The 27,947-nt window shown below is 43.5% G+C and overlaps 6 protein-coding genes across 6 annotated transcripts; 2 read left to right on the forward strand and 4 right to left on the reverse strand.

Moving 5' to 3' along the window:
* Positions 1-11,104: 11,104 nt before the first annotated feature.
* On the forward strand, positions 11,105-12,691 carry L3040_007404 (uncharacterized protein; the record flags this gene model as incomplete). Its single annotated transcript, XM_007291396.1, has 3 exons — positions 11,105-11,838; positions 11,960-11,994; positions 12,072-12,691. The coding sequence occupies 3 exons, from the start codon at positions 11,105-11,107 to the stop codon at positions 12,689-12,691; spliced, it is 1,389 nt and encodes a 462-aa protein (XP_007291458.1).
* A 639-nt stretch (positions 12,692-13,330) lies between these two features.
* Positions 13,331-16,656, reverse strand: L3040_007405 (uncharacterized protein; the record flags this gene model as incomplete). The annotated part of the gene is made up of 2 exons (XM_007291395.1): positions 13,331-16,477; positions 16,576-16,656. The coding sequence occupies 2 exons, from the start codon at positions 16,654-16,656 to the stop codon at positions 13,331-13,333; spliced, it is 3,228 nt and encodes a 1,075-aa protein (XP_007291457.1).
* A 2,467-nt stretch (positions 16,657-19,123) lies between these two features.
* L3040_007406 (uncharacterized protein) lies at positions 19,124-21,091 on the reverse strand (the record flags this gene model as incomplete). The annotated part of the gene is made up of 2 exons (XM_007291394.2): positions 19,124-20,610; positions 20,668-21,091. 2 exons carry the CDS (start codon positions 21,089-21,091, stop codon positions 19,124-19,126), a joined length of 1,911 nt encoding a protein of 636 aa, XP_007291456.2.
* Positions 21,092-21,940: 849 nt separating this feature from the next.
* Positions 21,941-23,184, reverse strand: L3040_007407 (uncharacterized protein; the record flags this gene model as incomplete). The annotated part of the gene is made up of 2 exons (XM_007291393.2): positions 21,941-22,597; positions 22,648-23,184. 2 exons carry the CDS (start codon positions 23,182-23,184, stop codon positions 21,941-21,943), a joined length of 1,194 nt encoding a protein of 397 aa, XP_007291455.2.
* Positions 23,185-23,546: 362 nt separating this feature from the next.
* L3040_007408 (uncharacterized protein) lies at positions 23,547-25,039 on the forward strand (the record flags this gene model as incomplete). Its single annotated transcript, XM_007291392.2, has 5 exons — positions 23,547-23,722; positions 23,781-24,043; positions 24,100-24,241; positions 24,297-24,880; positions 24,999-25,039. 5 exons carry the CDS (start codon positions 23,547-23,549, stop codon positions 25,037-25,039), a joined length of 1,206 nt encoding a protein of 401 aa, XP_007291454.2.
* Positions 25,040-26,022: 983 nt separating this feature from the next.
* Positions 26,023-27,814, reverse strand: L3040_007409 (uncharacterized protein; the record flags this gene model as incomplete). Its single annotated transcript, XM_066154856.1, has 3 exons — positions 26,023-27,468; positions 27,548-27,652; positions 27,722-27,814. The coding sequence occupies 3 exons, from the start codon at positions 27,812-27,814 to the stop codon at positions 26,023-26,025; spliced, it is 1,644 nt and encodes a 547-aa protein (XP_066010746.1).
* Positions 27,815-27,947: the final 133 nt, after the last annotated feature.

The raw sequence follows: 27,947 nt of genomic DNA on the forward strand, positions 1-27,947 counted from the left end.
AATATCGTCGTCGTCCTTCGTAAGGTTTTCGGCGGTCTACTTTGAATCGAGGCTTAAAGGTGTTGCTTATTGCTTTTTTATTTCTTCGTAAGTCTATTAGTACTGCTGCTCGTCGTTTAAAAGCTTGATTATTTTATTAGCGTAGCCTTTTTGCTTTAAGGAGCACTATACGCCTTTAGATAGCAAGTGTTTTTTAAAGCTAATAAAAGTAGCAAACTTAAGTCTTCGTCTCGTATTATCTTTCGTTATCGTAAAGCTCGTTTAATCTTAGCGTAAGAAAGCGTGCCGGAATAAGCTTTACAAGTCGTAGTCTTTCAGTCTTTTGCACTTCGCATCTAAGAAGTCCTTTACTATTGCTCGGGCCGTAATCTCGCTGTCGAGCCTTGCGTATAATAGCTTATTTAAGTCAAATGAGATGCTCGATATCTCGTCGTCTAGTTTTTCCGAGAAGCTTAAGAGTCTTAAGTATAATGTTTCTTTTAGCTAAATAGCTAAGGGTTCCGTAAGTGGTGATAAGACTCGAAAAGTATAATACCTTGCTCTTTGTCGGCTAGACTCTTTATTTAAAGGTCTAGTTGCTCGATCGGCTATAATTGTTATCTGTTTGTGTATAAGTCGATCTAATTTTAGTTGTGTTGCTATATGTAGCAAGCGCGGCTCTTATAGCGTTGAAGTTATTTGAAAGTGACTTGGTTCGGAATCACTTTTCCGTAAGAATAAAGAAAATCGGTAATATAAGAAGCGACTTAATACGGAATCGCTTTTCCGTTATAAAAAGAAAGAAGTATCGTAATAAAAAAGTATCTTCGTTATAGAGTCTTAGCTTCTTTATAATTAATCACTTAATAATAAATCAATTACTGATTAGTGTTAGATTGCTTTTAAGCGATTAAGAATATATATTCGTAAGGTCGTAACGGTCGTCAAAGTACTTGCAATTGCAAAACACTCGGTTAATAAGGTATCTTAATTCTGTCTGCTCTTTAAAACTCAAAGGAGCTGATTCTTTTTATATGATTAAAAGGAATCACGTGCACTAGCTAACTAATAGGTTTACTTGTTAAGTTGGAGGGTCCTTTGACTGTTAGCATGCTAAGCGAAGCATGCCAAGTGACCCGTGAACCATGGTTCACGAGTAAGTTCCCCAACTACTACTACTACTACTACTACTACTAGCTAAGGTCGATATGGATATACCGACATAAAGTTTTAAATCAAAAGAATTAATCGACTTGCTATATTTAAAATCGATATAAATATATTAATAAATTATTTTAATATTTATATTTATAAATTATATTTATAGTTAATTATATATATATTTTATTTAATATAATAACGATTTTGAAACTATTTATATAAACTTATCTATTAATTTATAATAATAAAATTCAAAAGGCTTTCGCAAGCTATCGAATTTATTACTTTCTTTTCTTGCGATACTTTTCTTTTGTATATAAAAAGTCTTTTGCCCGTTAACAATATTAATTTTATAATATCCGTCGTTATGTTCGTTTTTATTAATCTATTTAACAAATAGCTTAATTTTATAATCGTTATTTAAAAATCGCTTAACTCGATATTCGTTTATTTTAATTAACTAGCTACGATTACGCCCTTCTTCGTCTAGCATTTCTATTATACACCGAGCGTTTCGACCGTTCGTTCGTCTAATAAAAAAAGAATAATAAGTTTTATTATCTACTTCGATAAAGATCGAGTTTAATTAGTTTGCAATCTTTAATAAATTAATAACTTAATTAATATATAAATAATAAAACGGCACTTATAACTATCGAGTATAAAGGTCGAAGGTAGCTAAGGTCTATATATACGAAAGTAAAAGCGCTAAGGACTCGTGAACTATAGTTCATAAGTCAAAAGCGGGGAATAAGAGAATACGAAGAATACGAAGGAAAAAAGGAAGGAAGTAGCTTGGCGCATGTGAGGTGCGTCCAAGAGACCTGGCGTGTCGTCACACATATCTTGCTTTAAAACCTTAAAAGGAAAAGACAATACGCACTTTAAAAGAAGAAATTAAAGATCCGGTTTCTGCAAAAGAAAAAAACTAACTGTTTAAAGAAAAAGCTTAACGGCTTTTTACTTTTAAATAAAGATTGTTGACAGATTTTACGCTTTTGCTAACTTTACTTTTTTTCTTTTATAAAAGCAGAGTCTTAAGCTTACTTTTAACAATATACTTTTAGCTAAGAAAAAGTCTTATTTTACTTTTAGTATTAGCTGCTTTAAGATCGGATTCGGAAAGCAACTCTTTTAACGACTTACGCTATCTTTAAGAAGATACTTTAGTTGTTAAATTCAGCTTAAAAGCAAAGCTGAAAACGTATTAATCTAAAGATCTATTTAGTACAAGATTCTTTAAAACTTTTACTTAAAGTAATCAATTGCAAAACGCTTGTCTATTTATAACAATACAAAGCAAACTCTTTTAAAATAAGATCTTACTTACGATATCTTAAGTAAAAATGCTAAAGTTCGAGAGATATAAAGACTACGACGAAAAAATGCTTGCGGAGCTATAGCTAGATAAGCTAGATTATAACTTCGAGCAAGCAAGCTAAGAAAACCTTTTACTTTTAACGTATTTAAAAGCTATTTTTATCTTGCTTATTAAAGAAGCTAATAAAAAGTTTAAGTCGAACTCTAGAATAAAGACTATTATAATAAACAAATTGATAGTTATAAATAAAAAGAAAACAAAAGTTATAAAATAGCTAAAAGTATAATTCTTAAAAGACGAAAAGCAAATTAAAAAAAAAGACGTGATTACCGAAGTCTTAAACTTAAAGCAAAGTGAAAAAGAAAGCTTAGCTTTGTATTATTTTAAAACGCTTGCTCTTTTTAAGAAAACCGAAAAAAAGACTTAAACAAAAGCGAAGTGTCGAAAGCAAATTCGATATAGTCGGACTTTAATAAGTATATATTAAAATCGATTTCTTTAGCTTTCGTTAAAAGAGTAGCAAACGATTAGATCAGATTATTAGCGCTTACTAATAACGCTTTGCTTTACTTTTGCTTATAACGCGCGTACGAAACTTTCGTGCTGTCTTAAAACGCTTTAAAAAAAAAAGAAAAGATCGAAACAAAGATCGAAAAAAAGAAATACTACGACCGCTTATAAAAGTTTGTAAAGTATTATACTAGTATCTTAACGCAAGCAGCTTTAATAGCATTTTAAGACAATTTATACATATCTTTTTAAATAGCTTTTATTTTAACGAAGCTCGCTTAACTTATTAAAGCTACTTAACGATAACTAAACAAATCATAAAACAAAACTTAGCAATCACAACTTTAAAGCGAAGCTTTTAAATTAAGAATAATAAAATATTAAAGAAACAATTAAAGACCGAGCTATAAAACGACTTTTAATGCAAAAAGTAGCAGTTACAACTAGCTAACATATTCTTAAAACAACATAAATTAATAAAACTAAAAACAAAATTATCGCTCGGTACTAGCACTAGCTTATATATCTTTTAAACCGGCCTTGAAATTAAGCAATCCGTTTGTAAACAAGTTTAAAACTTACGTTAAAAATAAAAATAGACTTCTTTACGTAAGTTACAGTTATATTAGACATATTAAGCTTAAATGCCCGAACTTTTTACTTTTAAATTAAAAAAGAGCTTATCTTAAAAGCATAATATACTTAAACAAGCTTATAAATTCTTATTATTTAAAGATCATTTCAAAAAAAAAAAGAAAGCTCGGTATCTGCTTTTACTAATGCATTTTCTATACTAACGTCTTCGATATTAAAGATAAAAGTTATATTATTAAGCTAATTCTTAAAGAAGTATAAAAAAGCAAGAGTTAAAAATATCTTCGATGTTATATCTTTAAGCAATAAAGCAAACTTAAGCAGCTTAAAAGGCTTAAAGTATAAGGTAGCTTTATTAAATACTAAAGACATCTTAAATATAAACGTTCGCATAGCCGATAACAGAGCAAAAAAAGAATAAAAATCTATAAGTTTTTAAATGATATAAAAATAGTAAAAGCTGTAAAACAACTTATTAAAAAGACTTTTACGAAGAAACTAAAAAAAAAGAAGACAAAGGAAAAAAAAAGCAAAAAGCTAAGACAGCTAAAAGAGATCGTCGAGCGTAAAAGCTAAAGACCGATTAATTATATAAACTTAGCGTCGAAGTTTAAAACAACTATCAATCTACTAAAGCTATTTTAGCTTTTCTTAAAAGTATTTAAGCAATTTAAAAAGCTGTTTACGAAGAAGAATCTAAAGAAGAAGTCGAGACTTGCTTAGATAATAAGCAATCAAGCTTCGGTAAGCGCATTGCTCGTATAAGTTGCTTTACACATTTATTTAAATGACAAAGTATAAAAAGTCTTATTACAAATCAGAATTAAAGATAAAAAGAAAACAGTTAAAGTAAAGCTTCTTATCGAAATAAGCGCTATTGATTAAAAGTTAAATATAATATTAATATCTTTAAGCTTAATTAAAAAGCTAGACTTGAAAGTGCGCAAGCTTATATCGGAAGGCTACGCTAAAGTCAATTACGAAATAGCAAATTAAAAGATATATTACTTAAACGAGTTCGTTACGGTTAAGATTAGTGTTTTAAAGATTTAAAAAACAATTTACGCATTCATTCGAAAATCAAATAGTCTTTTAGATATCGAATTAAGTCTTTTATTAAGTCTGCTTTAAATGTTTTTAATAAACGCAAAGCTTAATATTAAAAAGAGCAAGATAATTATAAAAAGAAACATTTTAAATAAGAAAAAGATTATTATTTAAAGACTCTTTTTCTTATTTTTTAAGACTTTCAACTTCGTTTTATACTCGAAATAAGAATCAAAGAAATCTTTCGACAACTTTACGATAAAATTCGAACTTTTAAATTCAGATGTCTTTATTATTAAAAATAACTTAAAATATAAGTTTAAGTCTAATAATATTAATGAATTTGAACTCTCGAGAAACTAAATTAGCAAGAACGCTTTAAGATTAACGATAAATTTATTTAAAAAGCTAAGCTTTACTTTTTAATTCTTTTACTTTCGAAGCACTTATTAATGCTTTTTTCTTTGCTTAATACGAATTCACTTTTACTCTTTTATAATTACTCGACAAGACTATTATTCAAGGTCTAAACTATTTCTTTTTTTTAACTTTTTATAACTTTAATAAGAAATTCTTAAACTAACAAGTCTTAAATACAAAGAAATCATTATAAGAACTTCGAATCAAAAAGAAAGCTTATTTAAGAGTTTATTTATCTCGAGAAGCATCTAACCAATTTTTTTATTAATTTAGACAGACACTTTCTTAAGATACTTAACAAAGTTATTAAAAAAATAATAATTATACTAGCAAAATTTTGCTTAATGCAAACCGCCGCTTAACTTTTCTTAACGCTGAGAAAAGTAAATCGTTTGCTTATAGAATGCTCGCTAAACGAAATCTTAAGCTTATAGTTATCTAGCTATAGCTTGACTTTCGAAAATAAAATCTTTTTAAATAAATTAAAAGAAGTTTAGATCTTAATATATATATATCGAAAACTAAACAATGCTAAGTTAAACGACTTCTTTTATACAGACTTAATCATACATAAGCATCGAGTACTTGATAAAGCGGCTTTAATTGTAAACAACGTTTTAAAGCGTTATCTTTTAATAAAATTTACTTAGCTATATAAGATAATCGAAGAAAGAGTCAAAAACGGGATCTTCGAAAGCACGATAATAGCGAATAGCAAGCTTTTAAATTAAAATAGCTATTTTAATTTTATATAAAAGTCGGTAAAGTCGAAGCTTAAAAAAAAAGAGTTTAAAATGACTTTTAACTATTTTAAAGTGAAAAAGAAAGTCCTCGGTTGCACTTTAATAAGATTAAGCGAGTGCTACGATTATCTTAACTACTTACAACACTAAGTGTTTTGCTAAATAGATTTAAAGAATAATTATTAAAGCGTCTTAATACACTTAAAAGATCGTTATATATACGCATTCTCCGCTTTAAGATACTTATAAATGCAATTAACACGCATAACTTAAAGAAGAATTAGTTTTGCGTTTATATATAACGAACTGATAAAGATTATCTTTAGTTTAATACTTAAGTCTTAAATAGCGATAAACGAAAGATAAGATGATTCGGAGCTTTTATTATTTTCATTATTATTTAATAAAAGAAAAGAAGTCTCTTTTTTAAAGCTAAAGTATTATATAAACGACGTCTTTTCGAAAGCACGTAACTTTAATAAAGCTTTCACTTTCTTAAAAGACTATTAATTGCTACGCTTATTATGGTCGCAGTTAAAGCTCAGCTTCAAGAAGTGCTCTTTGTTTATAAGAAAGGTTATAGTCTTAAAGATAACTTACAAGTCAAAAGGAAGAGCATTAATAAAAGAAGAAAAGGCAAAGAACATTAAAAAGTAGCCGACTCCGCTAAACGCTTAAAAGACAAAGAGGTTTTTAAGAGCTATTTAAATCATTAAAAATTAAATTAAAAACTTTGCGAAGATAGCTAGACTTTTATACCGACTTATAAAAGATATGCTTTAAGTATAAAAAGATGCAAAAGCTTTATTCTTAACGTTGCTTAAAGATCATTGCAATTAAACTTTAAAACGATTCGGCTATGTTTTTTATAAACTTATTTATATATATATAAATGCTAGCGCTTACGCAAAAAGATATTGCATTATATAAATTTAAAATAATAAAATTAAAGTTCTTTTTTTATTCGATAGCTTCATTTTATTTAAAACGCAAAGATATTACGAAACGTATAAGCGAAAGTTATTAATAATAATAGAATTCGTTAAAAAGTTTAACTATATGCTTAAATGCGATAACAATAGCATTCTTTTTATAGATTATTATCCGTTAACTTACTTTTTTGCTTTTAAGTCTATTTAAAAAAGAATTTACGCGAGGTAAGCGACGGAATTTAAAAGACTTAATATAATAATTAAATACATAAAAAGAAGTCGAAACTTAATTGCAAACGCTTTATCTCGAATTATCTTTTTTAAAAACGAATATTACGATTAAGATTTTTTAAACTTTAATAGCATTTTAAATATAACTTAAGATAAAGAATAGATTTAGAAAAACAAAAAAAATAGCTACGAGAAGCTTTTAAATAAAGTAGCCGACCCGCTAAAAGAAAAAGAAATAAAAAAGATTTAAATAATAAGAAGAATGCTAGATCTTATAGTTATTTTTTAATTTGTAATAGTAAGTAAAAAAGATATTAACTTTCTCTTTGCATTTTGCTTGATAAGAAGAGTGTAATACAAAGCGAGATTAAAGCTTATGTCGAAATATATAAAGATCTTTATTTATAATTATATAAGCTTTAAGATAGCTTCGATATTAAAAGATAAAATAGAAGTATACGAAAAGTGTTTTTAATACTTTAATATTTTAAAGTTTTTAACTTAATAAAAATTCTTAAATCAAGTAGATAAAGTTAAAAGAAAAGCTTTAGAAATTAAATTAGTAAAATACAAATAAAAAAGCAAAACGCTATAATTCTTTTAGAGAAGCACTTAAAAGACATGCTTAATGCTAAGATAAATAGCAAATGCATTAAAAAAAGCATACGATTAAAAAAGACACTTTACGATAAGAATTACTTTAAAGAAGTTAAGATAAATGTAATAGCTAACGATAGCGAAAGATATTTACTTGTATATTATAAGCTGTATAAAGTGCGTTAAATATAATCTAACGTAAAGATCATAATTATTCTTTTTAATAATAGTGTCGGCTTCGATAGAATTGTTAAGAGCGGATTTTTATAAACTATTCTCCGAAGTACTTAACGAATACAAATACTTATTAATTATTATCGATTACTTCTTAAGATTCTTTTAAACTTTTTTATACGCTGTAACAGACTCGAATTACGTTATAAAATCTTTAAAAGCTTTATTTTTATAAAAAGGCTTGCTTATAAGCTTTTATATAAACTTTAGTAGCTACTTCGAAAAGATAATAAAAAAGTTTATAAAAAAAAAAGAGTGCTTTAAACGAACTTATTAACCGCATTAAAAAAATCGATAAAGATAATTAAGAAAGCAATTGATATAATATAAAAAGCTTTTAGCAAAACGATAAGCATATTCTCGGAAAAACTCTAATCAATTATATTCGAAGTTAATACGAAAGAAGTATAACACTTAAGATACTCGCTATTTAAGATCTAAAAAAGATTCGAACTAAAAGCAGCGATCGATAAAGCGTTTCTAGCGTATTATGCGAAAGTTATTTATAAGATTTTCTTTTAATAAAGCTTTTTCGAAAGACTATAAAAAGCTGACTTCGAAGAAAACGAAAATTAAAGCAACGCAGTTATAAAATATATAGCAAAGCATAAAATTCTTCGAGATAACGTTTACGACTCTTCGATTAAAAAGAAAAATAAAGAAAAAAGAGACTAACGGAAGCTTAAGAAGCTCACTCTTAGCGCTTTAATGATACTTTACGATCACATTATAGCAAGCTAAAAATTGCGCCCTTTTTAAAAAAGACTTTTTAAAGTATTAAAGTTAAGAAGAGACTATTCAAGATCGTATACTTTAAAACAAATCAATAGTAAAAGAATCTCGAAATGCTTTTATATCGATTAGCTGAAACTCTTTTATTTAAGAATAGCATATTTAATTAACGGAGACGAAAAGCGATTACTAGTATATCAAAACTTAAGAGCAAGCACGGCAAAGCATTCTTTGCCGGTTAAAGCTAAGAACAAAAAGAAGATATAGCAAATAGAAATCGAGTTTATTAAAAGAGTTTAGAGATATTGAAAGAGCTAAGAAAGCAGAACTATATCTGCAAAAAACTAAGAAATTGAGATAGCGAAAAGATAAAGAATAAAGTATAGAAAAGCATAAGCATATTAAAGATTAAAAGGTCGATATTCAAGAGTTGCTCGAAAGGTTGCTAAAACAAAATAAATAAAAAGAGTATTAGTTAAACAAGACATAAGAGTTCAGTTCTTAAGACGAGAACTAATATAAAAAGGACATGTTGTAAGGCTATACTACGTGATATCATTAGAGCACAGACTAAGTAGCAGAAGAGTCATTTCTTTCCTTGATGATTCTTCTCTTCTAGACAATACAACAACCCTTTCACTTTCGTTACCAATCCTTTAGCTGAACTTACCTAGGAGAAGAAAAGGTGAAAGAAAAGATTGATCAAAGATCGAGAAATGGGCGCGGCCTTTTTTGGGTTGTCAGAGCGAGCTTGCGAAGCTTTGTATTACCGGAGAGCTCCTTCCCTTAATCGTCGGTTACCTTGAATTTAATTTGTAAAAAATTCCGACCTGGCGCAGCTACGTCGGCACCACCAAGGCGGGACAGTAACGGTATACCACTTATTAAACAACAACTATTATTATAAAAAATAGAAAAAAATCTTTGTATGCTTAGAAAATTTCGCTTTACAAGCGTGAATTAAAATTATAAAAATCCATTTATTTTTAGTAATTTAATACATTGAAATGTAATAAAAAAATGGTCAAAAACTGTCCCAAATAATTCAAATTTACTTGTTTATTGCAAATATCTTAATAGCAATAACCTTAATTCAAAAACACGTCACATAGATCGAAAATAAATGATTTAATATATTATATTGTTATAAGTATTAATTATTAAATAAAAGTTGGTAGTGATGCACGTATTTTTTTGATAGATTTGAATAAAAGTCCGATTTTCGTGTTCCTCGCTTATTCTAATATATACGCGGCAATTCTGATATATACGCATTACAAAAATCGAAAAGAATATACCAAAAGTACTATTTTTATTACTTTAACTCAACATAATAAAGGAATAACAATTTATAATTAAAATTCAATTAATTAATTAATATCAAAATCAATACGGCGCATCTTTTTATACAAAAGTAATTATTATATAATAGTTGGTTGATTTTTTATTTATTGTAAAGAAGCAAATTTTACTGTCCCGCCTTGCTAGGTGTCCCGCCTTGGTGGTGCCGATTTGCTACAGCAAGTCGGTCAATTCTTTCGAATTAAAATTTAAGGAAACCGACCATTATAAGGGGGAATGTGGCCTCATGAAAAAATGCAAATAACTTTTTTTAACGAATGGAATTGATTGGTCAGTTAAAAAGTGCGCGTGATGACGGGAGGCAGAATCCCAAAATGGCAGACAACGTGATTGAAGTACCGGTACTAACAATTGAAGACTAAAGATTTCGAATTTCAAATCATTCAAACAAACACGCCTCTTTAAATTCTGTGAACTCTTAATTGCGCGTATATACCTTGGTAGGTGCACTCCCAAGCTCGCTTTGGAATTACGTAAGCTGCTTGCCATTTACGTCAACTTACTTGATTATGGTTCGCGAAAGCGGCACCAGGCCCGCGCACGCGTCTGCTCGATGCGGTCGCTAAACTCGAAGATCGAAGAGGCCAATAAATAGTACGCGTTAGAGGTTTAATTGAAAAAATGTTATAGATGATAATACGAAAAGCGGCATCCACGGTAAAATGCGCCGGCGAGAATTACATGTTGCAAATGCAATTGTTTGTTGAGATCTGGTGATAAAGCTGGCCGCTTGAGAATGTTGACATCATCACTTCCTCCTACGTACCCGTGGCTCTGGCGTGGGCTCTGGATCTGGACTTGGATCTGGCTCTAGCTCTGGCTCTGGCTCTGGTTCTAGCTCTGGCTCTAGCTCTGCTAGCTCTGGCTCTGGTTCTAGCTCTGGCTCTAGCTCTGCTAGCTCTGGCTCTGGTTCTAGCTCTGGCTCTAGCTCTTGCGCTTTCATAGCAACTACCTATCTACCTATATCACGGTCCAACTACCCCGATGGCGCCGTTGACGAGGGATCGGCCGCGGCCGGTCCCGATATAGACTCCTACGTCAAGTCAAGTCGAGTCAAGTAGGATAGGTAGTCGACTCGCTATGGATGACGCATCCTTTCTTTGTCTTTGCTTTGCGAGTATGTACCGGTATCGATCTCCGTGCGCTTTTCACTATTCTCTCATTACGTTTCTCCATCGGTAACTGCGTCGACCTGTCTTCCATCTCATCACATCGCACTCTCACAGGTCTCCGCTGCAGATATGGCGGGTGCAAAAGAGAACCTCTCGGGGCATTCCGGTGCCCATGCGGGCCCCTTCGAAGACACGGAGTGGCCATTGATGGAAAGATCTTTGCCCGGACTTTGGTCCCCCTACATGGCCACGGAGCGCAAGACATGGGCAAAGATGTTTATCATCTTCGTCGTGCTTCTGAGTGCCATTGTCATGGGTATCCTGTCCATCTACTGGGGAGCGGATCACTCTCTCCAGTTCAACGTCCCGGCGTTCACCGTCGCGGTGATCGACTTTGATAAGGGAGAGGTCGGCCCCTACATACAGAACATGGCGGCGGAGGCGCGCGCAGCCAACCCTGCAAAGACATTGGGATACGTCTCGGAACCCGGCGAGAAGTACAACTATTCCAACGAGCAGACGCTGCGTGCGTTGAAGCAAGAGGAGTACTGGTTTGGGATCGTGGTCCAGGCCAATGCGACGACGGCCATGAACTACGCCTACGAGACGGGCAACAGCAGCTACGATCCAACGGGCGCCGTCCATCTCATCTACGAAGAGGGCCGAAGCTCCTTGACCATCGCGACGCTCGCGTATCCCCCGATCCTCAGCTTCTTGAACAGCTTTGTCCTGCAGTTTGCCAAGCAGAAGCAGGAGTCCCTTCGAAGGGCCAACGCCGGCAATGCAGCGGCTCTGGCGAGACAGGCTGAGAATCCCATCCCGATCGCCTTCTCCATATACAACACCGCACCATATATCCCAAGGTAGGCCTTCCAGGTAGGGGTGGGAGGGAGAGACTGTGGTCCTTCTCCCATCTTTCTCCTCCAGAATTCTTGTAAACAAGCCATGAATCTATACTGACTCCTCGATCTTGTGTCCTTACAGCACAGCCGAGGCCTCGACAGAGATTGGAACGATCTGTAAGTTCCCTATCCCCCCCCCCCATTCGACTTCGGCAGTCCTAACACTTCTCCTCCTCCCCCTCCTCCTCTGCCAGACCTGATCATCGTCTCCTTCATCTCCGTCCTCATGTTCAACGCCCTCAACGAAGCCATGATCGGCAAGATCCCCATCGCCCGCTGGGTCCTCTACCGCATGACGATCCTCCCCCTCCTCTACCTCTTCCTCTCCCTCCTCTACCTCGCCCTCTCCTGCGTCTGGCAGATCGACCTCGGCAAGTTCTTCGGCGCCGCCGGCTACGCCATCTACTGGCTCCTCTCGTGGATCGCGATGATGGCCTTCGGCCTCGCCGTCGAGAACGTCAACAACGTGTGCGGCCAGCCCTGGACGCCCGTCTTCTTCGTCTTCTGGGTCATCTCCAACGTCGCGACCGGCTTCTACCCGACCGAGCTGCTGAGCAGCTTCTACCGCTGGGGCCTCGCCTGGCCCCTGCGCCACGACCTCATCGGCGCCAAGGCCCTCATCTTCGGCACCAAGAACGTGCTCGGCCTGAACTTCGGCGTGCTGCTCGCCTGGGTCGGCGTCAGCATCGCCCTGCAGCCCCTCACGCTCTGGCTGCAGCGCCGCCGGCTCCGGGCGCAGGCCGATTCCCACGCGCGAGAGGTCCTCGAGCGGGTGTACCAGGGGAGCAATTCGGAGGGAGGAGGACGGGAATGAGCGTCTGTCCGTCTGTCTGTCTGTCCGTCTGTCCTTCTGTCTATCTAGCTGACGAACTAAAAAAAAAAAAAAAAAAAAAAAAAAAATCAATAGACGCTCGCCGCTGCGCGACAATTCAGGAGGTCATGGACCAGAATTTCTTCTCCTATACCACAATAGCTAATGCAAAACACAATGACATGTCAAAGACAGCGCTTGATTACTTCTTGCTTGTATCATCTTGACTTACTTTCCATATCCGTTACTGCCTGGCTGGCTCTATTTAGGCGAGGAGGTAGGTAGGGTACCCATCAACAAGACGAGCGCAGCATGGAGAAAAGTCACTCACAGAGAGGGGAAGGGATAATAGAAGTAAGAGTGAAATCATCTAAACTTTTGAAAATTCATTGCAAATCATTTCGTTTTTCCTCGTCAAGGCCTTGGACCTAAAATCCATTGCGCCGCGTCATAACTTTTACATGCTATACATTAGATGCACCTTCCATCTACCCCAATTTTAGTTTCATATCCATGATGCCTTCCATTCATTCAGAGATAGAACGCCTCCAGCCAACATGCAAACGCCCAAGGACCGAGTCATCCCCTAAAAAGCCATATCCAAATCCATGCATTCGCCCCGAGTTGACCACCGCCGAACCTCTAGTGCAACCTCTCCTTCAAGTAGACCATCGCCGCATAACCAGCACAGCATGCCGTACTCATCCCGTGGCCACACCACGGGCACTTGACGGCCGTGCTCACCACCCCGCTCACGCCCCGATCGCGATCGGTAACCACGTTGTACGGCTTCGTCATGCACTCGTAAACTTTACTCGGCATATCGTGGAAGTATTTGCAGGAGCAGCATACCACGAGCATCTTGGCGATGGGGTCCGGGCCGATCTGGTGGTGTGGACTGAAAGTGCTGGAAGGGAAGATGGTCTTTTGGGAGCGCGGAAGGCTGAGACGGGCGTTCTGGAGATAATTTGAGGGTGCAGGTGAGGAGCCTTCCGAGTTCGGGGGCGGGGGCGAGCCGATGCGCACGGTGGTGGGTGGGCGGGACAGTGTTTTGAGGGGCGTTTCGACGGGAGGTGAGTATTTGGAGACGAGCGGCGTAACGGGCAGTTTGCTAGGCGTGGCTTCATTCTCTTTTCCCTTTGGGTTGCCATTGTCGTTTTCATTGCTCCTCCGAGGACGAGGGAGAGGTTGGTGTTTCAGAGCGGGGAGGAAGGAAAGGTCTTGTTGCAATTCGGGAGTTGACCAAGAGCGAGACATGCTGGGCTTGCGCTGCAGGTCTGCGATATAAGCTGATTGAACGGGTATGGGTGGTACGGGAGGAGACGGTGACTTCCGAGGGGCATTTGGTATTGGGCCAGTTGGCTGGCTGCCTTGGAGGTCCGTGGAGGCTTTCTCTCCGGTTGGCAATTTCATCTGGTCCTCATCCTTGGTTGCTTCGAGCTCTACGCCTGCCCTACCACAGCTGGGCGGAGCGACACTATCGACACCCTCCTCGAAACTGAACGCACTTTTCAATACCGGACTCTTCGGTGTGGCTTCGATCAAAGTGATGGTAGTGTTCTTGATGGTATCCGTCACTATTTGATGGTCCAGATGTCCTCTCTCAGATCGCTCAGAAATATTATTCTTCTGGGAGTTTGGCCGAGAGGCCGCTGGAGTTGTCACGTTCGAGGAGTCATCGAGCGTCGAGTAGTCTTCACTTGAATCCGTCGTCGCCGATCTCGGGTGATTTGATTGCGCATGACTCTCAGGCAAGACATTGGCGGGAATTTGTTCCCGTCCCATATCAACCCTCTCCCCCCTGCTCTCAGGTGCTCGACTGTCTGTGGCTAGATTGACTCCGGAGTCAGAAATCCCAGGTGGCGGCGATGCTACCTCGGGAAAGACATCCTCCGCTTTTCTCAGCGTCGAATCGCTCGTACCATGAAGCTCGATCGAAGCACGTTTCGATGAGGAGGCTTTTGACGAGCTTTGTGATTCTCTCGCGGTTGCAAAGCTCTTTTCAGAGGAGGGAGATGCCGTGCGCGCATTGGAAGAATGTCGGGAAAATGCAGATATCGCGGCGTTTCTGAAGCCTTGAAAAGACGGCCTCTTGGATGATGAAGAACGAGTACGAGTTTGATTCGAATGCCCATCTGGAGACTTGGTGGACAGTTCATGATGGAGTTGTTTGATTACGTCGTCCTCGGACATAAACCGGCTCTTGCCAGCGGATTTCTTCTCATGCCGGCTCTTCTCAGCAGATTTCTTATCAGGCATGAGCTTGCGTTGTCCTGCCGATGTAGCCAGATCTTGACTTGGTTGCCGGGAACGACTGCGAGATCTCACGTAGGCCATGACCTTTGTGACGGAAGCCCGACGTCCTCTAGGGTTCTTAGCAGCATCGGCATCTGCGTCCTGGAGGGCCATGATTGCTTTTGCTTCACTTTCCTGTTGCTGGTGTCGAACATAGCTCGCTCGCGCTCCGGAATCAGGTGGGTAGGATTTCTTAAGCGCAGGTCTCTGGGCTGTTTTGGCTCGTTCACTACTAAGAGATAGCGATTGGGCCGCAGGTGGTGAAGCCATCGACGCTGCTCGACCATGTTTCGGTCCATCTTCGACATCCTGAAGATCTGAATACCCGGGATTCAGGGAAATTACGCTGTCCCGCTCAGGAGATCCGGCTTCTTTTGCATCCGGGAAATGCCTCGACGACGAAGGGGGATGGGGCCGACCACCTGTGGGAATATTTCCTTCCGACGGTGGGATGTCATGGCCGGTCGATGGTGGGAGGCTGACTGGGGCGACGGGAGAGTCGGAATCGCGAACCGATTCTACCGCCGGAGCACACCTGTCTTCATGGAGAGAAGAAGGGTGCTGGCTCGAATCAGCCATCGATGTGCTGCTGCTTCTGATATTTGCCCTCTTCCGTGGGTCTGGGTTCCTGTCGTTCTGCAGCACTGGTGGTAGCTGCGCTTCATCGCCGGACGAGGTGTTTTGCTGGCGTATGATAAGCTGCTCGAGCTTGAGCCCCCCCATGAAACCCCCGTCATCAACTGTCGGCTTCATCGCAAACGATTTCCTCGACGAGCCGTTTGCGGGGGGGGTCGATGGCGAATTCGGTGATGACTTCCACGGTATGAAGGCTTTCCGGCTGGTGTCCACACTCGCTCTCCTGTCCTTGCCGGACACTGTCTTCTTTCTCTCCTTCATCCCTTGTCTGTAAGGCAAGCCTGGCACCGCTGGAGCAGACATGGACCTTTCCGGCGAGATAACCATCTGAGTAAGGCGCTTGCTGGTGGGTGGAGGCTTGCTCAAACGTTTACGGCTGGCACCCTCGCTCCGTTTCCCTTCTCGAGCTTGCGGACTGGTGACTTCGGGCTCTCTCTTCCTCCGCTCTCCTTCCACCTCTGTGGACTTCTGCTGCTTGTTCGCGTTGTAGTGTTCCCAGCCGGGCGACTGGCATATCGACGAGGTATCCGAGCCTCTCTCGTTCGCTTCCCCGCCCTGGGGTATCCCCTCGTCGGCCATGAAAGCAAGGTATTTGGTCGAGGTGCCGTTGCTCGTAGGTTTCGTGTGTGATGGGTGAAGGGGAGCCGGCGCAACGGAGGAAAAGGGGGTTGTCACAGCCCGACCTATGGATTTTATCGGCAGCCGGGGAGGGGCAGAGCGCCTCAGCATTGACTTGGGGCCGGGACTCAGGGCGAGACCAGGTTGACTTATCGAAGAGGGTTGTGCCAGAGGAAAGGTGAACGAGGGCGAGGCAGAATACGCGGCTGAGGATGGGAACGAGGCCTTGATGCGTTCGATCTGTGGAATTCCAGATTTTACATTAGCCACGGCCCAGTGCAGGTAAGGGCTGCCCCGAGTTGACGTGATGCAACGGCAACGGTATGTACCCGACGTACCTTATTCTTCTGCTCTTGATCCAGCAGTCTTTGGAGGGTGTTCTCACTCCCCAAGGGGGGATTGCTCAGCGTGTCCGTCATTGCGGCTTGCGGTAGAGGCTCGAGGGGACGGGCTCCTGGACTCTCTCTATACTGTATCAAGCATGGTATTAAATCCGTAGCAGACGGCGTAGAAATAGTGTCTCAGCCAGGTGTGGGGGGGGGTGGTGAACAGCGGTGAACTCAATACGGTACGTGCGTATGTATTTGTGTTATTCAGACGTGCAGCGAATGTTTCTTCCGTGCAGGTCTGGGTACGGAAGAGGTGAATACAGATAAGGAAGGGGGACGAAGAGACGGTGCAAGCTGATGAATGACTTGACTGAGAGATATATCGGAAATGGAATATAAATAGATACCTCAAACGACGGAAGACGCGGGATGATTGATGCTGCAGCTTCCGGTACAGCACGCAGACTTTTGGACTGACTCACCGAGGGTGGTTGTTATTTTTGTTGTTGTTGTTGTTGTTGTTGTTGTTGTCGATGACGATTTGTTGTGCCCGTCGCAGGTTCCGGTGCGATAGAGATATTCTTCTCTATTTTTAGTGAGACCCGACGCGAAGAAGTGCCGTCTTGTCACGGATGGGCACGGGCACCGATGAGATCAGACGAACCACCAGCTGAAGAGAGAATGAAACACCGAGAGCGCGCGCGCGCGCGAGAGCGAGACCTGCGTCTTGATATTGAGTTCAAATCAGGATCGGGATGACAATGCATGAATGGACGGCGTGTTTCCCACGCGGCCACCAGAGCAATCTCGATCATCATAAACAATAAATGCCCTGCCCACGTCAATTCGTCAGCCCTCTCACCCCTCGGACCTCCACCTCTTTGCCACCCTTTTTCACTCCCTGGCAGGTCAATCCTCGGGCTCCGTTCGGCTCCGTTCGGCTCGGTTAGGCTCGCGAAAACAAAACAAAAACAAAAGCTTCTTTCTACTTGGTACTTACTGTACTGTACTCCCCATCCCCCTGCATGCCTCAAGTAAAAATATACTCAATTGAAACATGCGTCGCCTAAGGATCCGTCCGCCTCTCATTCCCAAAGTCAAGATATCAAATACAACTAGTGATAAACCTTGTTATAAGAATAAATTCTGGGATACTGTAAGAGAAGAGGAAAAGTATAAGTTGCGCAACTAACCTGCTGATACGTATAAATATCCATCAGCATGTTTACGCATGACCGTGGCCTGCATGTACATGGTCTTCGGATCGCTTACTACAAAGTACAGTAGCGACGAGAAAGGGAGAGTAGTAGTAACAGTATTGTTTTAACGCCTGTTGCGAGTCTTAAAAAGGAATCCGACTTACCACCTCCTTAAGAGTATAATGGCGTGCCGGTATTAAGTCCCACTTATACACACTTCGCAAAGGCAAGTGGTATCTTAATTAATTAAATAATTTTTTAAATATAAAGTGTATCTATACCGATAAAGCAAAAACCTATAAGAAAAAAGTTAAATCGATATAAAGTCTCGGTTCTTTGATCTCGCGGTATTGCAGCTTTAATATATCTTAATGCTTTTTATTAACGGCAAATCTAATTAGAAAGTATCAATTGCTGCGGGCGCCTTTTATTGCGATTAGTTATCAGCAGCTCGACACACCGTCTTTTCGGCCATTTAATCGAGTATCCGACCAAGATCCTTTTTCCTTTTTCCTTTCGTCCGACCTCTTGTATTCGTAATCGATTATAGTTGTAAGCGTCTTCGAGCCAGCTTTTGCTAAAGGTTTTTTTACCGTATAGCAATCTCGAGAGTTTCGAGAGCCAGGCCGCTACCGTATCTACTTCGTTTCTTTAACGTTTTTATATAATCGATCGTGAATACCGCTTATCGTACCGGGTTTAAGAAAAAGGGTCGAATTCAATCGTCAGATAGAGTTATCGAGCTAATCGGTAAGATCGGGTTCGAGTTATATACGAAAGAGTATATTATAATACTTATTCCGTATCTCTAATCGTCGTTCGTTCTGTCGGCAGATACGAAAAATACGGCTAGCATTAAAGTGCATCGCCTCGATTGCCTTTCGAATAAGGTGCGTTTTCTGATCGGCTCTACGAATATTGTTGAGAATATCGCAGGTTCGTAGCTAGCGCCACGTACAGGCTCAGAAATCCGTCTTCGCTGGCCTACGAGAGAGGGAGAGCTCGAGCGAGACGATCATAACACAACGATGGTTTATTGAACCTTGAGAAACACTTGGCGCATTTGAATACGTGGTGGGTGCGTCGGCCGCTGCTGGCTCTTGCAGCAGAGCTGAAAAAGAAAGGGGGAAAATGTGTCAAGGCAGACATAAGGGATATTGCCAGATATCAATGATCGTCCATTAGCTGCAGCAGGATGTACAGAGTATTTACATATACGTAGTACTACATATACCGGTATACCTTGCGATTGGATACATTTCATAATCCACCCACCACTCCGCTGGACCCCAACCACTGTCAACTTCTGACAGGAATCCCCCCCCCCCCCCCATCCCCATTCCCTCCCCCATCCGAGTTCAGCCTCGGTCCATGTATTTCTGCTCGATGCCCCTGTGCTGTTCCCTCGCTCTCCCCTCGTCCCCCGTAGTATCTACCATCCCGTCCCCGTGGACATCCTCCCCGTGACTCTGGAGCCCCTTTTCAGGCGCTATCCCATATCTCTTCAGCTCATCTTTCGTCGGCGCGACATGCATCCAAATCTCCTCTCCCGGCTCAAAATCCTCCAGTCCCTCCAGGATGTTCCCACTCGGATCCCGCGGTAGGTGCCTCACGACTGAATCCCTCCTCTTCCTCTGCGCACGTCGTCGGAGCCACTGCGGCGTGAGTCGAATCCGCATCTCGTGCGGGATGCGCAGGCGCACGGCGGTCCATTTACTGGCGGGCTGATGCTCGGTGGGGAGTTTGTTGAGGGTTTCGACTTCGAGGAGGTGCTCGTTCGTCCCTCGGTTCATGGCAGAGATGCGGGCCGGCATGACGTGCTTCAGGAACTCGAGCGAAGCGTTGACGTTGAGGTCGATTGCTCGGCGAGGGTTGACCGTCATCTTGAGGAGGAGGCTGCAGACCCGAGGGTAGAGCAGTGAGAAATCGGACTGCGAGACGTGGATCGAGCCACGGACGGTCATCATCCACACCAACGCCTCGCGGTCCTTGGCCTCGCGACAGAGGGACATGACAGCGTCGAAATTGTCGGGCCAGTACATGAAGGCCTCGGAGTTGATCGCCAGCACGGGTGTGCTAATCCGGTGCTCTGGGACGGCTTCCGGAGGCTGGATAGCGGCGCCCCATATGTCGTAGATGATGCCTTGTCCGATGAATTGGAACCGGTCTTCGTGACGCAGAACTTCCACCGCGGTTGCAGCACCGAATGAATGTCCCAGCATGGTGACTTGCTGCAGATGAAACCTGTTCTTCCACATATCCCAGCTGATACCTTTCAAGCCCCTCGAGCTCCCGCCGATTGCTCCATCCGTCTTCCCACGCAGGTTGGCTCTGGCAATCTGCTCGCCGTGTCCATCATGGATCAGCGTCATGACCCGATACGCCTCCTCAATCTCAGCCAGCCGCAGCTGTATCTGCGCCGAGCGAAGTTCCGCGTCCACTCCTTGTTTGTTTCCCGGCATCGTGTCTTTCGCATTTCCCTTTGGAAACACGTAGTCCATCTTGTAGTAACCCTTCTCTCTCGCCTCGTCACTCGACGCAGCATTGTTGGGGAGATTTACAAATGTCCTTGGCCCGCTGCCATCTCTGTGCTCGAGACTGACCACCACAAAGCCGTAGCTGGCAAACTCGCCACACACAGAACTGTACGTAGTCCTCGTACCACCCAATCCATGGCTGAATATCAGGAGAGGAAAACAGGGATGTTCTGGCTCGCCAGAGGGAGGAGTACCTGCCCTATTCTTCGTCTCATACCCACCTTCTCGCGAGTTCTTGTCCGGCGGCCAGTGTTCCGCCAACTTTGCATTTCGGAAAGCCGGCAGCTTGGTGAAGGCCGTGGTGGCACCTTCATACCATCAGATTCGCCCATCACACAATTGCCGATAGGGATGGCTGGACTCACCAAACCACGGTACACACAGCACCGCGGGCATTCCAGAAAACTTCGCATACCCCTTCGCAACCTCTACTCTCGGCCTTGGTAGCCACGTCGGCCGCGACCACCGTTTCTCGCCTTCAGGTGAGGTCCCGTGTCCTGAACCAAAGCCTGATGGGTAGAACACGGTGAACAAGACCGTCTCGAGTTCCAGCAGATGTTTCTTCTTCCGAGTAATGTCGGAGAAATGCCTTGGTTCTCTTACGGGCACTTCGATGTCCATCATTCCCACGCTATACGGCCCTGAATAATACGGTAGCGGGGTACGTAGAATCCGTTCCCGTAGACCCGAAGGTGCCCGGGAGTTGGGCTGTTTGGCTATGGGGACCTCGTCGGGCTTCTTGGCTTCGGCCTTGACACGAGATGTCGCTGTCTCCAGAACAGGAGTCATTTTTGCCAAATCTACAAAACCGGACGACAAACTTATTGCCGTTATCCCGCCTCTCCCAAATGAAACTTTTTGTTACAAAATACAAATTTGCTAGCATCTCATGATACAACGAAATATGAGAGAACGTCAAAAAGAAATGGGCGATTGAGAGATGAATAAGGTCTGAAGAGAGTGAGATGCAGGAGCCTCTTCGACGTCGCTCGGACATCAGAATAGCGGCAACGGATGTCTTGCCCATACTTTTTCTGACGTCAGCGAATTAGAACAGATGGAAATCTAGAGCGGCCTGTACAGATGGTAGTGTGAATTGGAATGGAGTTCGGCTGTACCTAATTGGACAAAAAACAATGGACTGTATAGGATCGAGGTTCACCAGCACAAGTAGGGAATGCTTAAATCGACTTCGTAGCTGTAGGCCGAGACAGCCCATTGAAAAAGTACCCCACTTGGGAGAGGACGGGAATACCAGATCAATAATCATGGTTTAGACCCGAGATACTTTGGAGTAAGCATTCGTAGCCTTTGGGAACAGTAGAAATCTTCTCTGGCGTAAAGACAGATGTGCCTCGGGCTTGAAGTGCTCTGGTCCTGATACTTTCATCTTTCTTCTCGACAACTCGCCCGATAGATATCTGGTATCGCTTGACCACCTCGGCTATGGATGTTCTGGTAACGAATCAACACTTCGAAACTTCCACGTCCAACCATAAATTTTGCAAGCTGCCAAAAGACCGTAGTTCTATACATCTGCATCGAGCCTAATAAGTACAATGATTCTGAACGCCGCTGACCCACGAAGAGGAAAAAAGATGATCGAATCGAGTCCGTCAAATCGCACAAGAAGTCTACTTATCTCGACTTGCTCGAGACCCCAGCGCCGATTACACCTGGAAGCGTCTCCTCTCCAATGCTGTACATCAGGCCAATTCCCCAGCTGACAGTTCCCACCAAGACCACGGTGAAAATAGCAATGAGCCAGAATGGACTGCTGACATCTCTCTTGTGGCATGCTGAGCCGCCCCAGTTGACTGTGGTGTAGTACTGTTTCTTGGCGTGAAGGAAGCCTTCGTTCGTCGATTTGCAGCCACAGGTGAAGCATGCTGCCTTCTTCGTCGTAAATTTCTTGTAGCAAGACCCATGATCGGAGCAGTTGTTTGTTGAGGAAACGCAGGCCTCCTCGGATGCGTAGCAGAGTTGTGGGAGTTTGGGCAATGGGGTTATCGCCGAACTTTGAGTCGGATCAGGAGATTGTTGTTGTGTATTGGACAGTTTCGGGGGTGCAGATGCGGCTGGAACTTCCGTCATGGGTTCTTCAGCAGTTTGTCGACGCATCTTGCCGACTGAGAGCTGGGACGGCAATTCATAATATCCGTAATGTTTCGAGGAGCTCTTAAGTGCCCGAGAGTCTTCGGGCATGAGCACCACAACTACGTTCATCTCCTCTTTTTTGGCGAATCGAACCAATCGCTTTTGAGCAGCCATGAACTCGTCAATCTTTGAGCCACCCTATTCAGCAGTCAGCCAATGCAAATAAGTCCCAACCTCTACCGTCGTACCGTGTTGGACGTCAAATCGAAGTGGATAACGTTGGATCTTCCATTCCAGCAATTTGTGTCAAATGGGTTGATAGCGGTTTCCAAGTCACAATTCCTGCCACTTTGCCCGGATTGCCTTTGGAGATCTAACACGAGCTTCTTGTTCGCAGCCATCGACGGAGGCTCGGATATAGTGAAAGAAGGCTTGGTGGATGCCCATTCGCTCAGAAGAGGCCCTTCGACATCAGAGGAAACGCCCTCCACGAGCAGAACCAGCTCTGCTGCCTTCTCATTTCTCGCATCTTGGAACAGCAATTCCCGAGGCCCTCCAAACGTGTTGATATATGACAGTGTAGTCTCACTAGCATCCCCTACTCCATGATACTGTGATACCCCGAGGCGCTGGGCGAAGACTAAACGTGCTTGCTCTGGATTGAGGGTTGGGGGGTCCGTGGCGGTTGATGGCAGATTCGCATCGAAAATGTAGACGCTCGCATCCGATATGGCAGAGGCGACACCGATGGCGACCGGCAGCAGGAAGCTGGTGGCGAGCTTCATGATTAAACTCGCAGCTGTTGGGGAATGTGGAAGTCGGAGTGCAGTGCAGCTCTACGAAAGTGACGATGCTGTACTGGAGCTTGTCGCGGATACTGAGTGTATACCGCCTTGCTCGTTTTGGCCTTCTGCCGCCTCTCACCGGGTAGTGACCCAATATTCAAAGGAGCACGACAATCCGACCTGATCCAACATCTCTTCTCTATCATCGCACACTCCGGCTCGACCCAGCATCTGCCGCACATCGCCCGCGACCCTTCTTCCAGAACGCACACCACTTACACAGCGAGCATCCGCCAGTCTCCAAGGGCTCGCCACCGACGAGGCGGGCCTCGGGCCTCAGCAGCCCCCCTCCCCCTCTCAGCATGTTCCGCTACATACGCCCCCATAGGAGTCTTGCTTCCACAGGTCCAAAATTACACACAAGGCCTTTTCTTTCTCTAAGCAGGCTGCCCTTGAGTTTGGAGGCGAAAAGGCAGGCGGGAGAAGTCACAAATATCCAGCCGGTTCGGTTTCAAAAAGCAAAATGGGCCTGGGCAAAGTACGTTGGCTGTATTCCAGGGCTCTCAGGACACGCGCTGACACCAATCTCTCTGCAGGAATGTTGGCATCGTGATTATCACGACTGTCGTCTGCACCAATATTTATTCGTTTTTCGTTCTCGAACCCCTCGTGCGAAAACTTGTTGAGGCTGGAGAGCACATACCCAAAGAGCATTTGGAGAACTCAACCGAGCCCTATTTCATCCCACTCCCCGGGACGACAAAACAACACCCGCCTATGCCGTACCGTGGAACCGATCCGGAATGGCTCGAGTTCGTGAAGTTTAACAAAGACAAGAACATGTCGCAAAAAGTGCGAGGTTAGTACATCGTTCACCTTGACACGACAAGCAAGTCAACCACTAATAATAATTAGACGAGCTCGCAGCTTACGTCGCCCATGTCGCCGCTCTGCACCCTATGTTGTCAGTACGCTGTGGAAAAGATATGAAGCTAAGAAGATATTGGCTTGATGTGGATTTCCCTCAGCACGCACCGCCCATATTTGACAGGAAAGGGTACGTATGGATCCGAGTGACGCTCCTAGTCCGGAGACTGATTGTGCAACCATAGTCTTGAAATAGGAGTAAAGGACAGCGGAGAGGGCTACATAGCTATAAAACGCCGGCCTGTCGACTCAGTGACTGTAGGCAGTATCCGGAATGCAATGTGGCCGAAGGCCTTGGCAATCTCATTCTGGAGTCTTACAAAGGTCCTAGTCACCGACGAATCGAGGCGGCTTGCCAGCGCGCTCGGACTGAAATCTGGCACTCCCCCTCCAGCGATTGACCAGTTGGTAACTCAAAATCAGAAACTATTGAAGGGCCCCCCTCAAGTCCCCCAGCTTCCTACCAGCGACGCCCCACCACCCAAGGCTTTGGATGGTGGCGCGAAGCCCGCATTGATGGGGAAAGGCTCAGAATTGGGGAAAGGGACGGAAGGAGCGCAATTAACCAGCGCCATTCAGGCATACTTCGTCAAGCCCATCGCAGCATTTAAAACCAAACTGGCGCAGACATGGCGGCCCGCCCCGCTGTTACCTGCCAGAGGGAGCATTTTAGTGTCTGGCATGGTGGAACTCGACTGTCCGAACGCATGGCTTGTTTTTGATGTCAAGGCAGCGTGGGACCCCAAGAAGAAAGAATACGATCACGCGGGTATGCTAATCCAGCTGCGGAGAATGCAATTCAAAAAACAGGCCCCCCGGCCCTGATCTGGACGCGGCTGTTGAGTGTATGAAATAAGATCTGGGGTGGCGTTTAACGGGCATTGCAGGTGCAAAAGCGACTTCTGGCCTCGGGCTTGTCGTGTCGTGACCGGTCCCAGGGTATATGCTTGGTAAGCTTGGCACTGGAGGATATCGGGTCCGGAGTCTATGGATAATATCACTTCTTGAAAGCGTCTCTCGAAGCTATCGATTGTGTTTGAGATGCCATCCAGCGGCCTCGACAGCCGTTGCGAGACGACTGCGTTACCTCTATCTGTAGCGGTGCCTGGGAGGATTTTTGAAGTGGGGACAAATACCATCCCGAACATAGTCCCCAAACTTATCCATCGTACAGATCAGATCAGATCCTGCCTCTCTATCCTGCGGGCGCTATGTTTTTGTTTTTGTTTCTTTTCTCCTCAATTCTCGATTGGACCTTCTCGTAGCTGCTTGTGCTTGTACATACCCTTGCCCTTGTCTTATACACGACGACATCTCATCTCAACTCTATTCTCCTCCCGTCCATCCACCTCATGCCCCTTATCCACCTCATCCCTCTCACCCAACTATAGGTACACAAGAATAAACCATGGCCAAAGTCAAAACACCACCCACCACCCACCTACCTACCTACCTCTTAGCCTCAACACAAACAAACAGACAGACAGACAGACAGACTATTTACAAGCGGAACTCTGCGCCTTTTACATATCTCGTTTCAATTCATTGCATTTCATTTCATCTCATTCCATTTCAGTTTATACAAGTTTATACAAGTTTATACAAGTTTCTACAAGTTTCTACAAGTTTCTACAAGTTTATACAAGTTTATACAAGTTTATACAAGTTTATACAAGTTTATACAAAAAAAATGGGGTGGGGAGGGAACGGGAAAAATGAAAAAAACCTTTTACTCAAACCAAATCGAATCGAATCAAGGCCCTGGGAATCAAATCTTACAACACTACAAAAACCCTTGCTGAAATTCACCATCGTGGCATTATCATATCATACACTAAGGATCTACTACGATTACAGCCCAGTGTTCCAACCCGCCTAATGTGCGATTGATCCAAGCACCAACCACGCGTTCTACAAAAGCACCATCCCAGCACCGGAAAGGAGAGCCACGAGCGTGAAGCCCACAGCAAAGAACTTGCCCATTCCCAGGCTTGCACCAAGGGCGTGGCCGGGAGCCTCGCTCTTCTTGCTAGTCGGAGTGCCCGCGGCGCCAGAGCCAGAATCGGAGCCGCTACCGGTTGGGACGGGATTGCCAGACGTCGCAGCGGCGATGACGCTGGAGCAGCTGCTTGCAGCACCGGCGGCCTTGACGACTTGAGCAGCGCCGCCAAAGTCACATGCGGTAGAGGCCTTGTTCTGTTGGCCGTAGTATTGGTTGAAAGCGTACGAGAGCTTCTGTTCCGGGCTACACATGGAATAGGCTCCGTATTGTCCGGTCGTGGTGTTTGTGGAGATCCCGACGCACGCTTTGCCATTGTTGTAGCCACAGACGGTACCGAAGAGCTCACTGATCTGGGTATCGTTGACGTTCTTGGTATTGACAGTGCAGGACAGGGTAGCCATCATACATTCACAAGCCGCCTGGTTTGGCGTAGGGGGGAGGCCAGAAGGGGAAACGGCCCAGGTGGAGGCCACGGCAGGACAGGCGTTTGGACTGTTGGTTGGAGAGTAGCTCGCCGAGTTGACTCCAGTGGGGGTGGCGGCATTGAGTCGCGAAGAAAAAGGAGCGTAGTCAGCGAGCGTGCTGATGGAGGATGGGCCTACCACGGACGCAAGGCCGTAGTCGTTCTCCTCCTGGAAGAATTCGTAGACGATTCCACCAGAAAATACTTCAGTCATGTTGGATCCGTAGATAGCAGGAATCTCAGAGAACTTCCGGCCAGCAGCTCCACCGCCTTGAGTCTGGCAGCCATACTCCGCAAAGAAGGATGGCACAGAGTATCCGGCGAATTCAGCAACGCGGGCAGCGTAACCAGACTGAACATAGCTCGAGTCGCCGCACCATTCGTAGATGTTGTATCCCCAAAAGTCAATCTGATCCTCGGTGGGGCCGCAGTTGAAGTAAGCTGCAACATTGGCGCGGACAGAGGGAAGATCGTCGGCGGCGTATCCAACACCCATCGCATGATAGCCCTTGGCCTTGATGTGCGCCTTGGTATCGCGGACAGCAGCCTTGACAAAGGCGGAGGAGCCGGTGTACGTCAGATTGTTGGGTACCTCGTTGCCGGCGAAGAAGCCGATCACGTTAGTATAGTTTGCCAGAGAGTCAACAACAGATGTATATCTGGTCAACAGTTCAACATTCCACTCAGGATCTTCACGGTTGATGGAGGTTTTTGGCTCGCCCAGATCACTGATAACATAAATGCCGGCGGCATCCAGCAGCCCCATACATGTCGTATGGTCCTTGGTTGGATCGACCGCGTAGGTACGAATCACGTTCGCGCCGGCCTTTTGGAGGAGAGGAATATCTCGTGTACAGGAGGTAGTATCTGCGAGAGGATCGGTGTAGCCGGTCTGCGAGAGTCAGCCGGCCGTTGTAAGTTGTCCATAGATATCAATGTATATATGTTTCTGGGCGGGTGGGAAAGCCTACGTTGGTGCTGGCAGACCCGCCACCGTTCTGTGCGATACCCTGTTGATAAGCTATACCTTTGATGAAGAACTGCGTGCCGTTGGTTTTGTAGAAGAATTTCGAGCCCTGGAGATATGTAGAATGTTGGTTAGCTGTGGTCGCATACATTTCCCAGCAAACAGACAGTAGACGTGCCTTGATGACAATCGGGTCAAGAGCAGCAGAAGCTGAGCCGACGAGCACAGTTGCAGCGCTCAACAGAGCCAGGAGAGGGATTGAGTTGAGCATGTTTGCGCGGCGTTGCGTGGTGGGTGGTGGGATGGAATTGTAGTCGTTGGGGGGGGAGGTTGCGCCTGAAGGAGGATGGAGTTGCTGTCAGGCAGAGAGAAGGAGGAGGCTCTTCGCCTTCGCCGACGCGTTT

Source organism: Drepanopeziza brunnea (assembly GCF_022702325.1).
Source record: "Drepanopeziza brunnea f. sp. 'multigermtubi' strain 214-2 chromosome Unknown ctg13, whole genome shotgun sequence".
NCBI lineage: Eukaryota > Fungi > Ascomycota > Leotiomycetes > Helotiales > Drepanopezizaceae > Drepanopeziza > Drepanopeziza brunnea.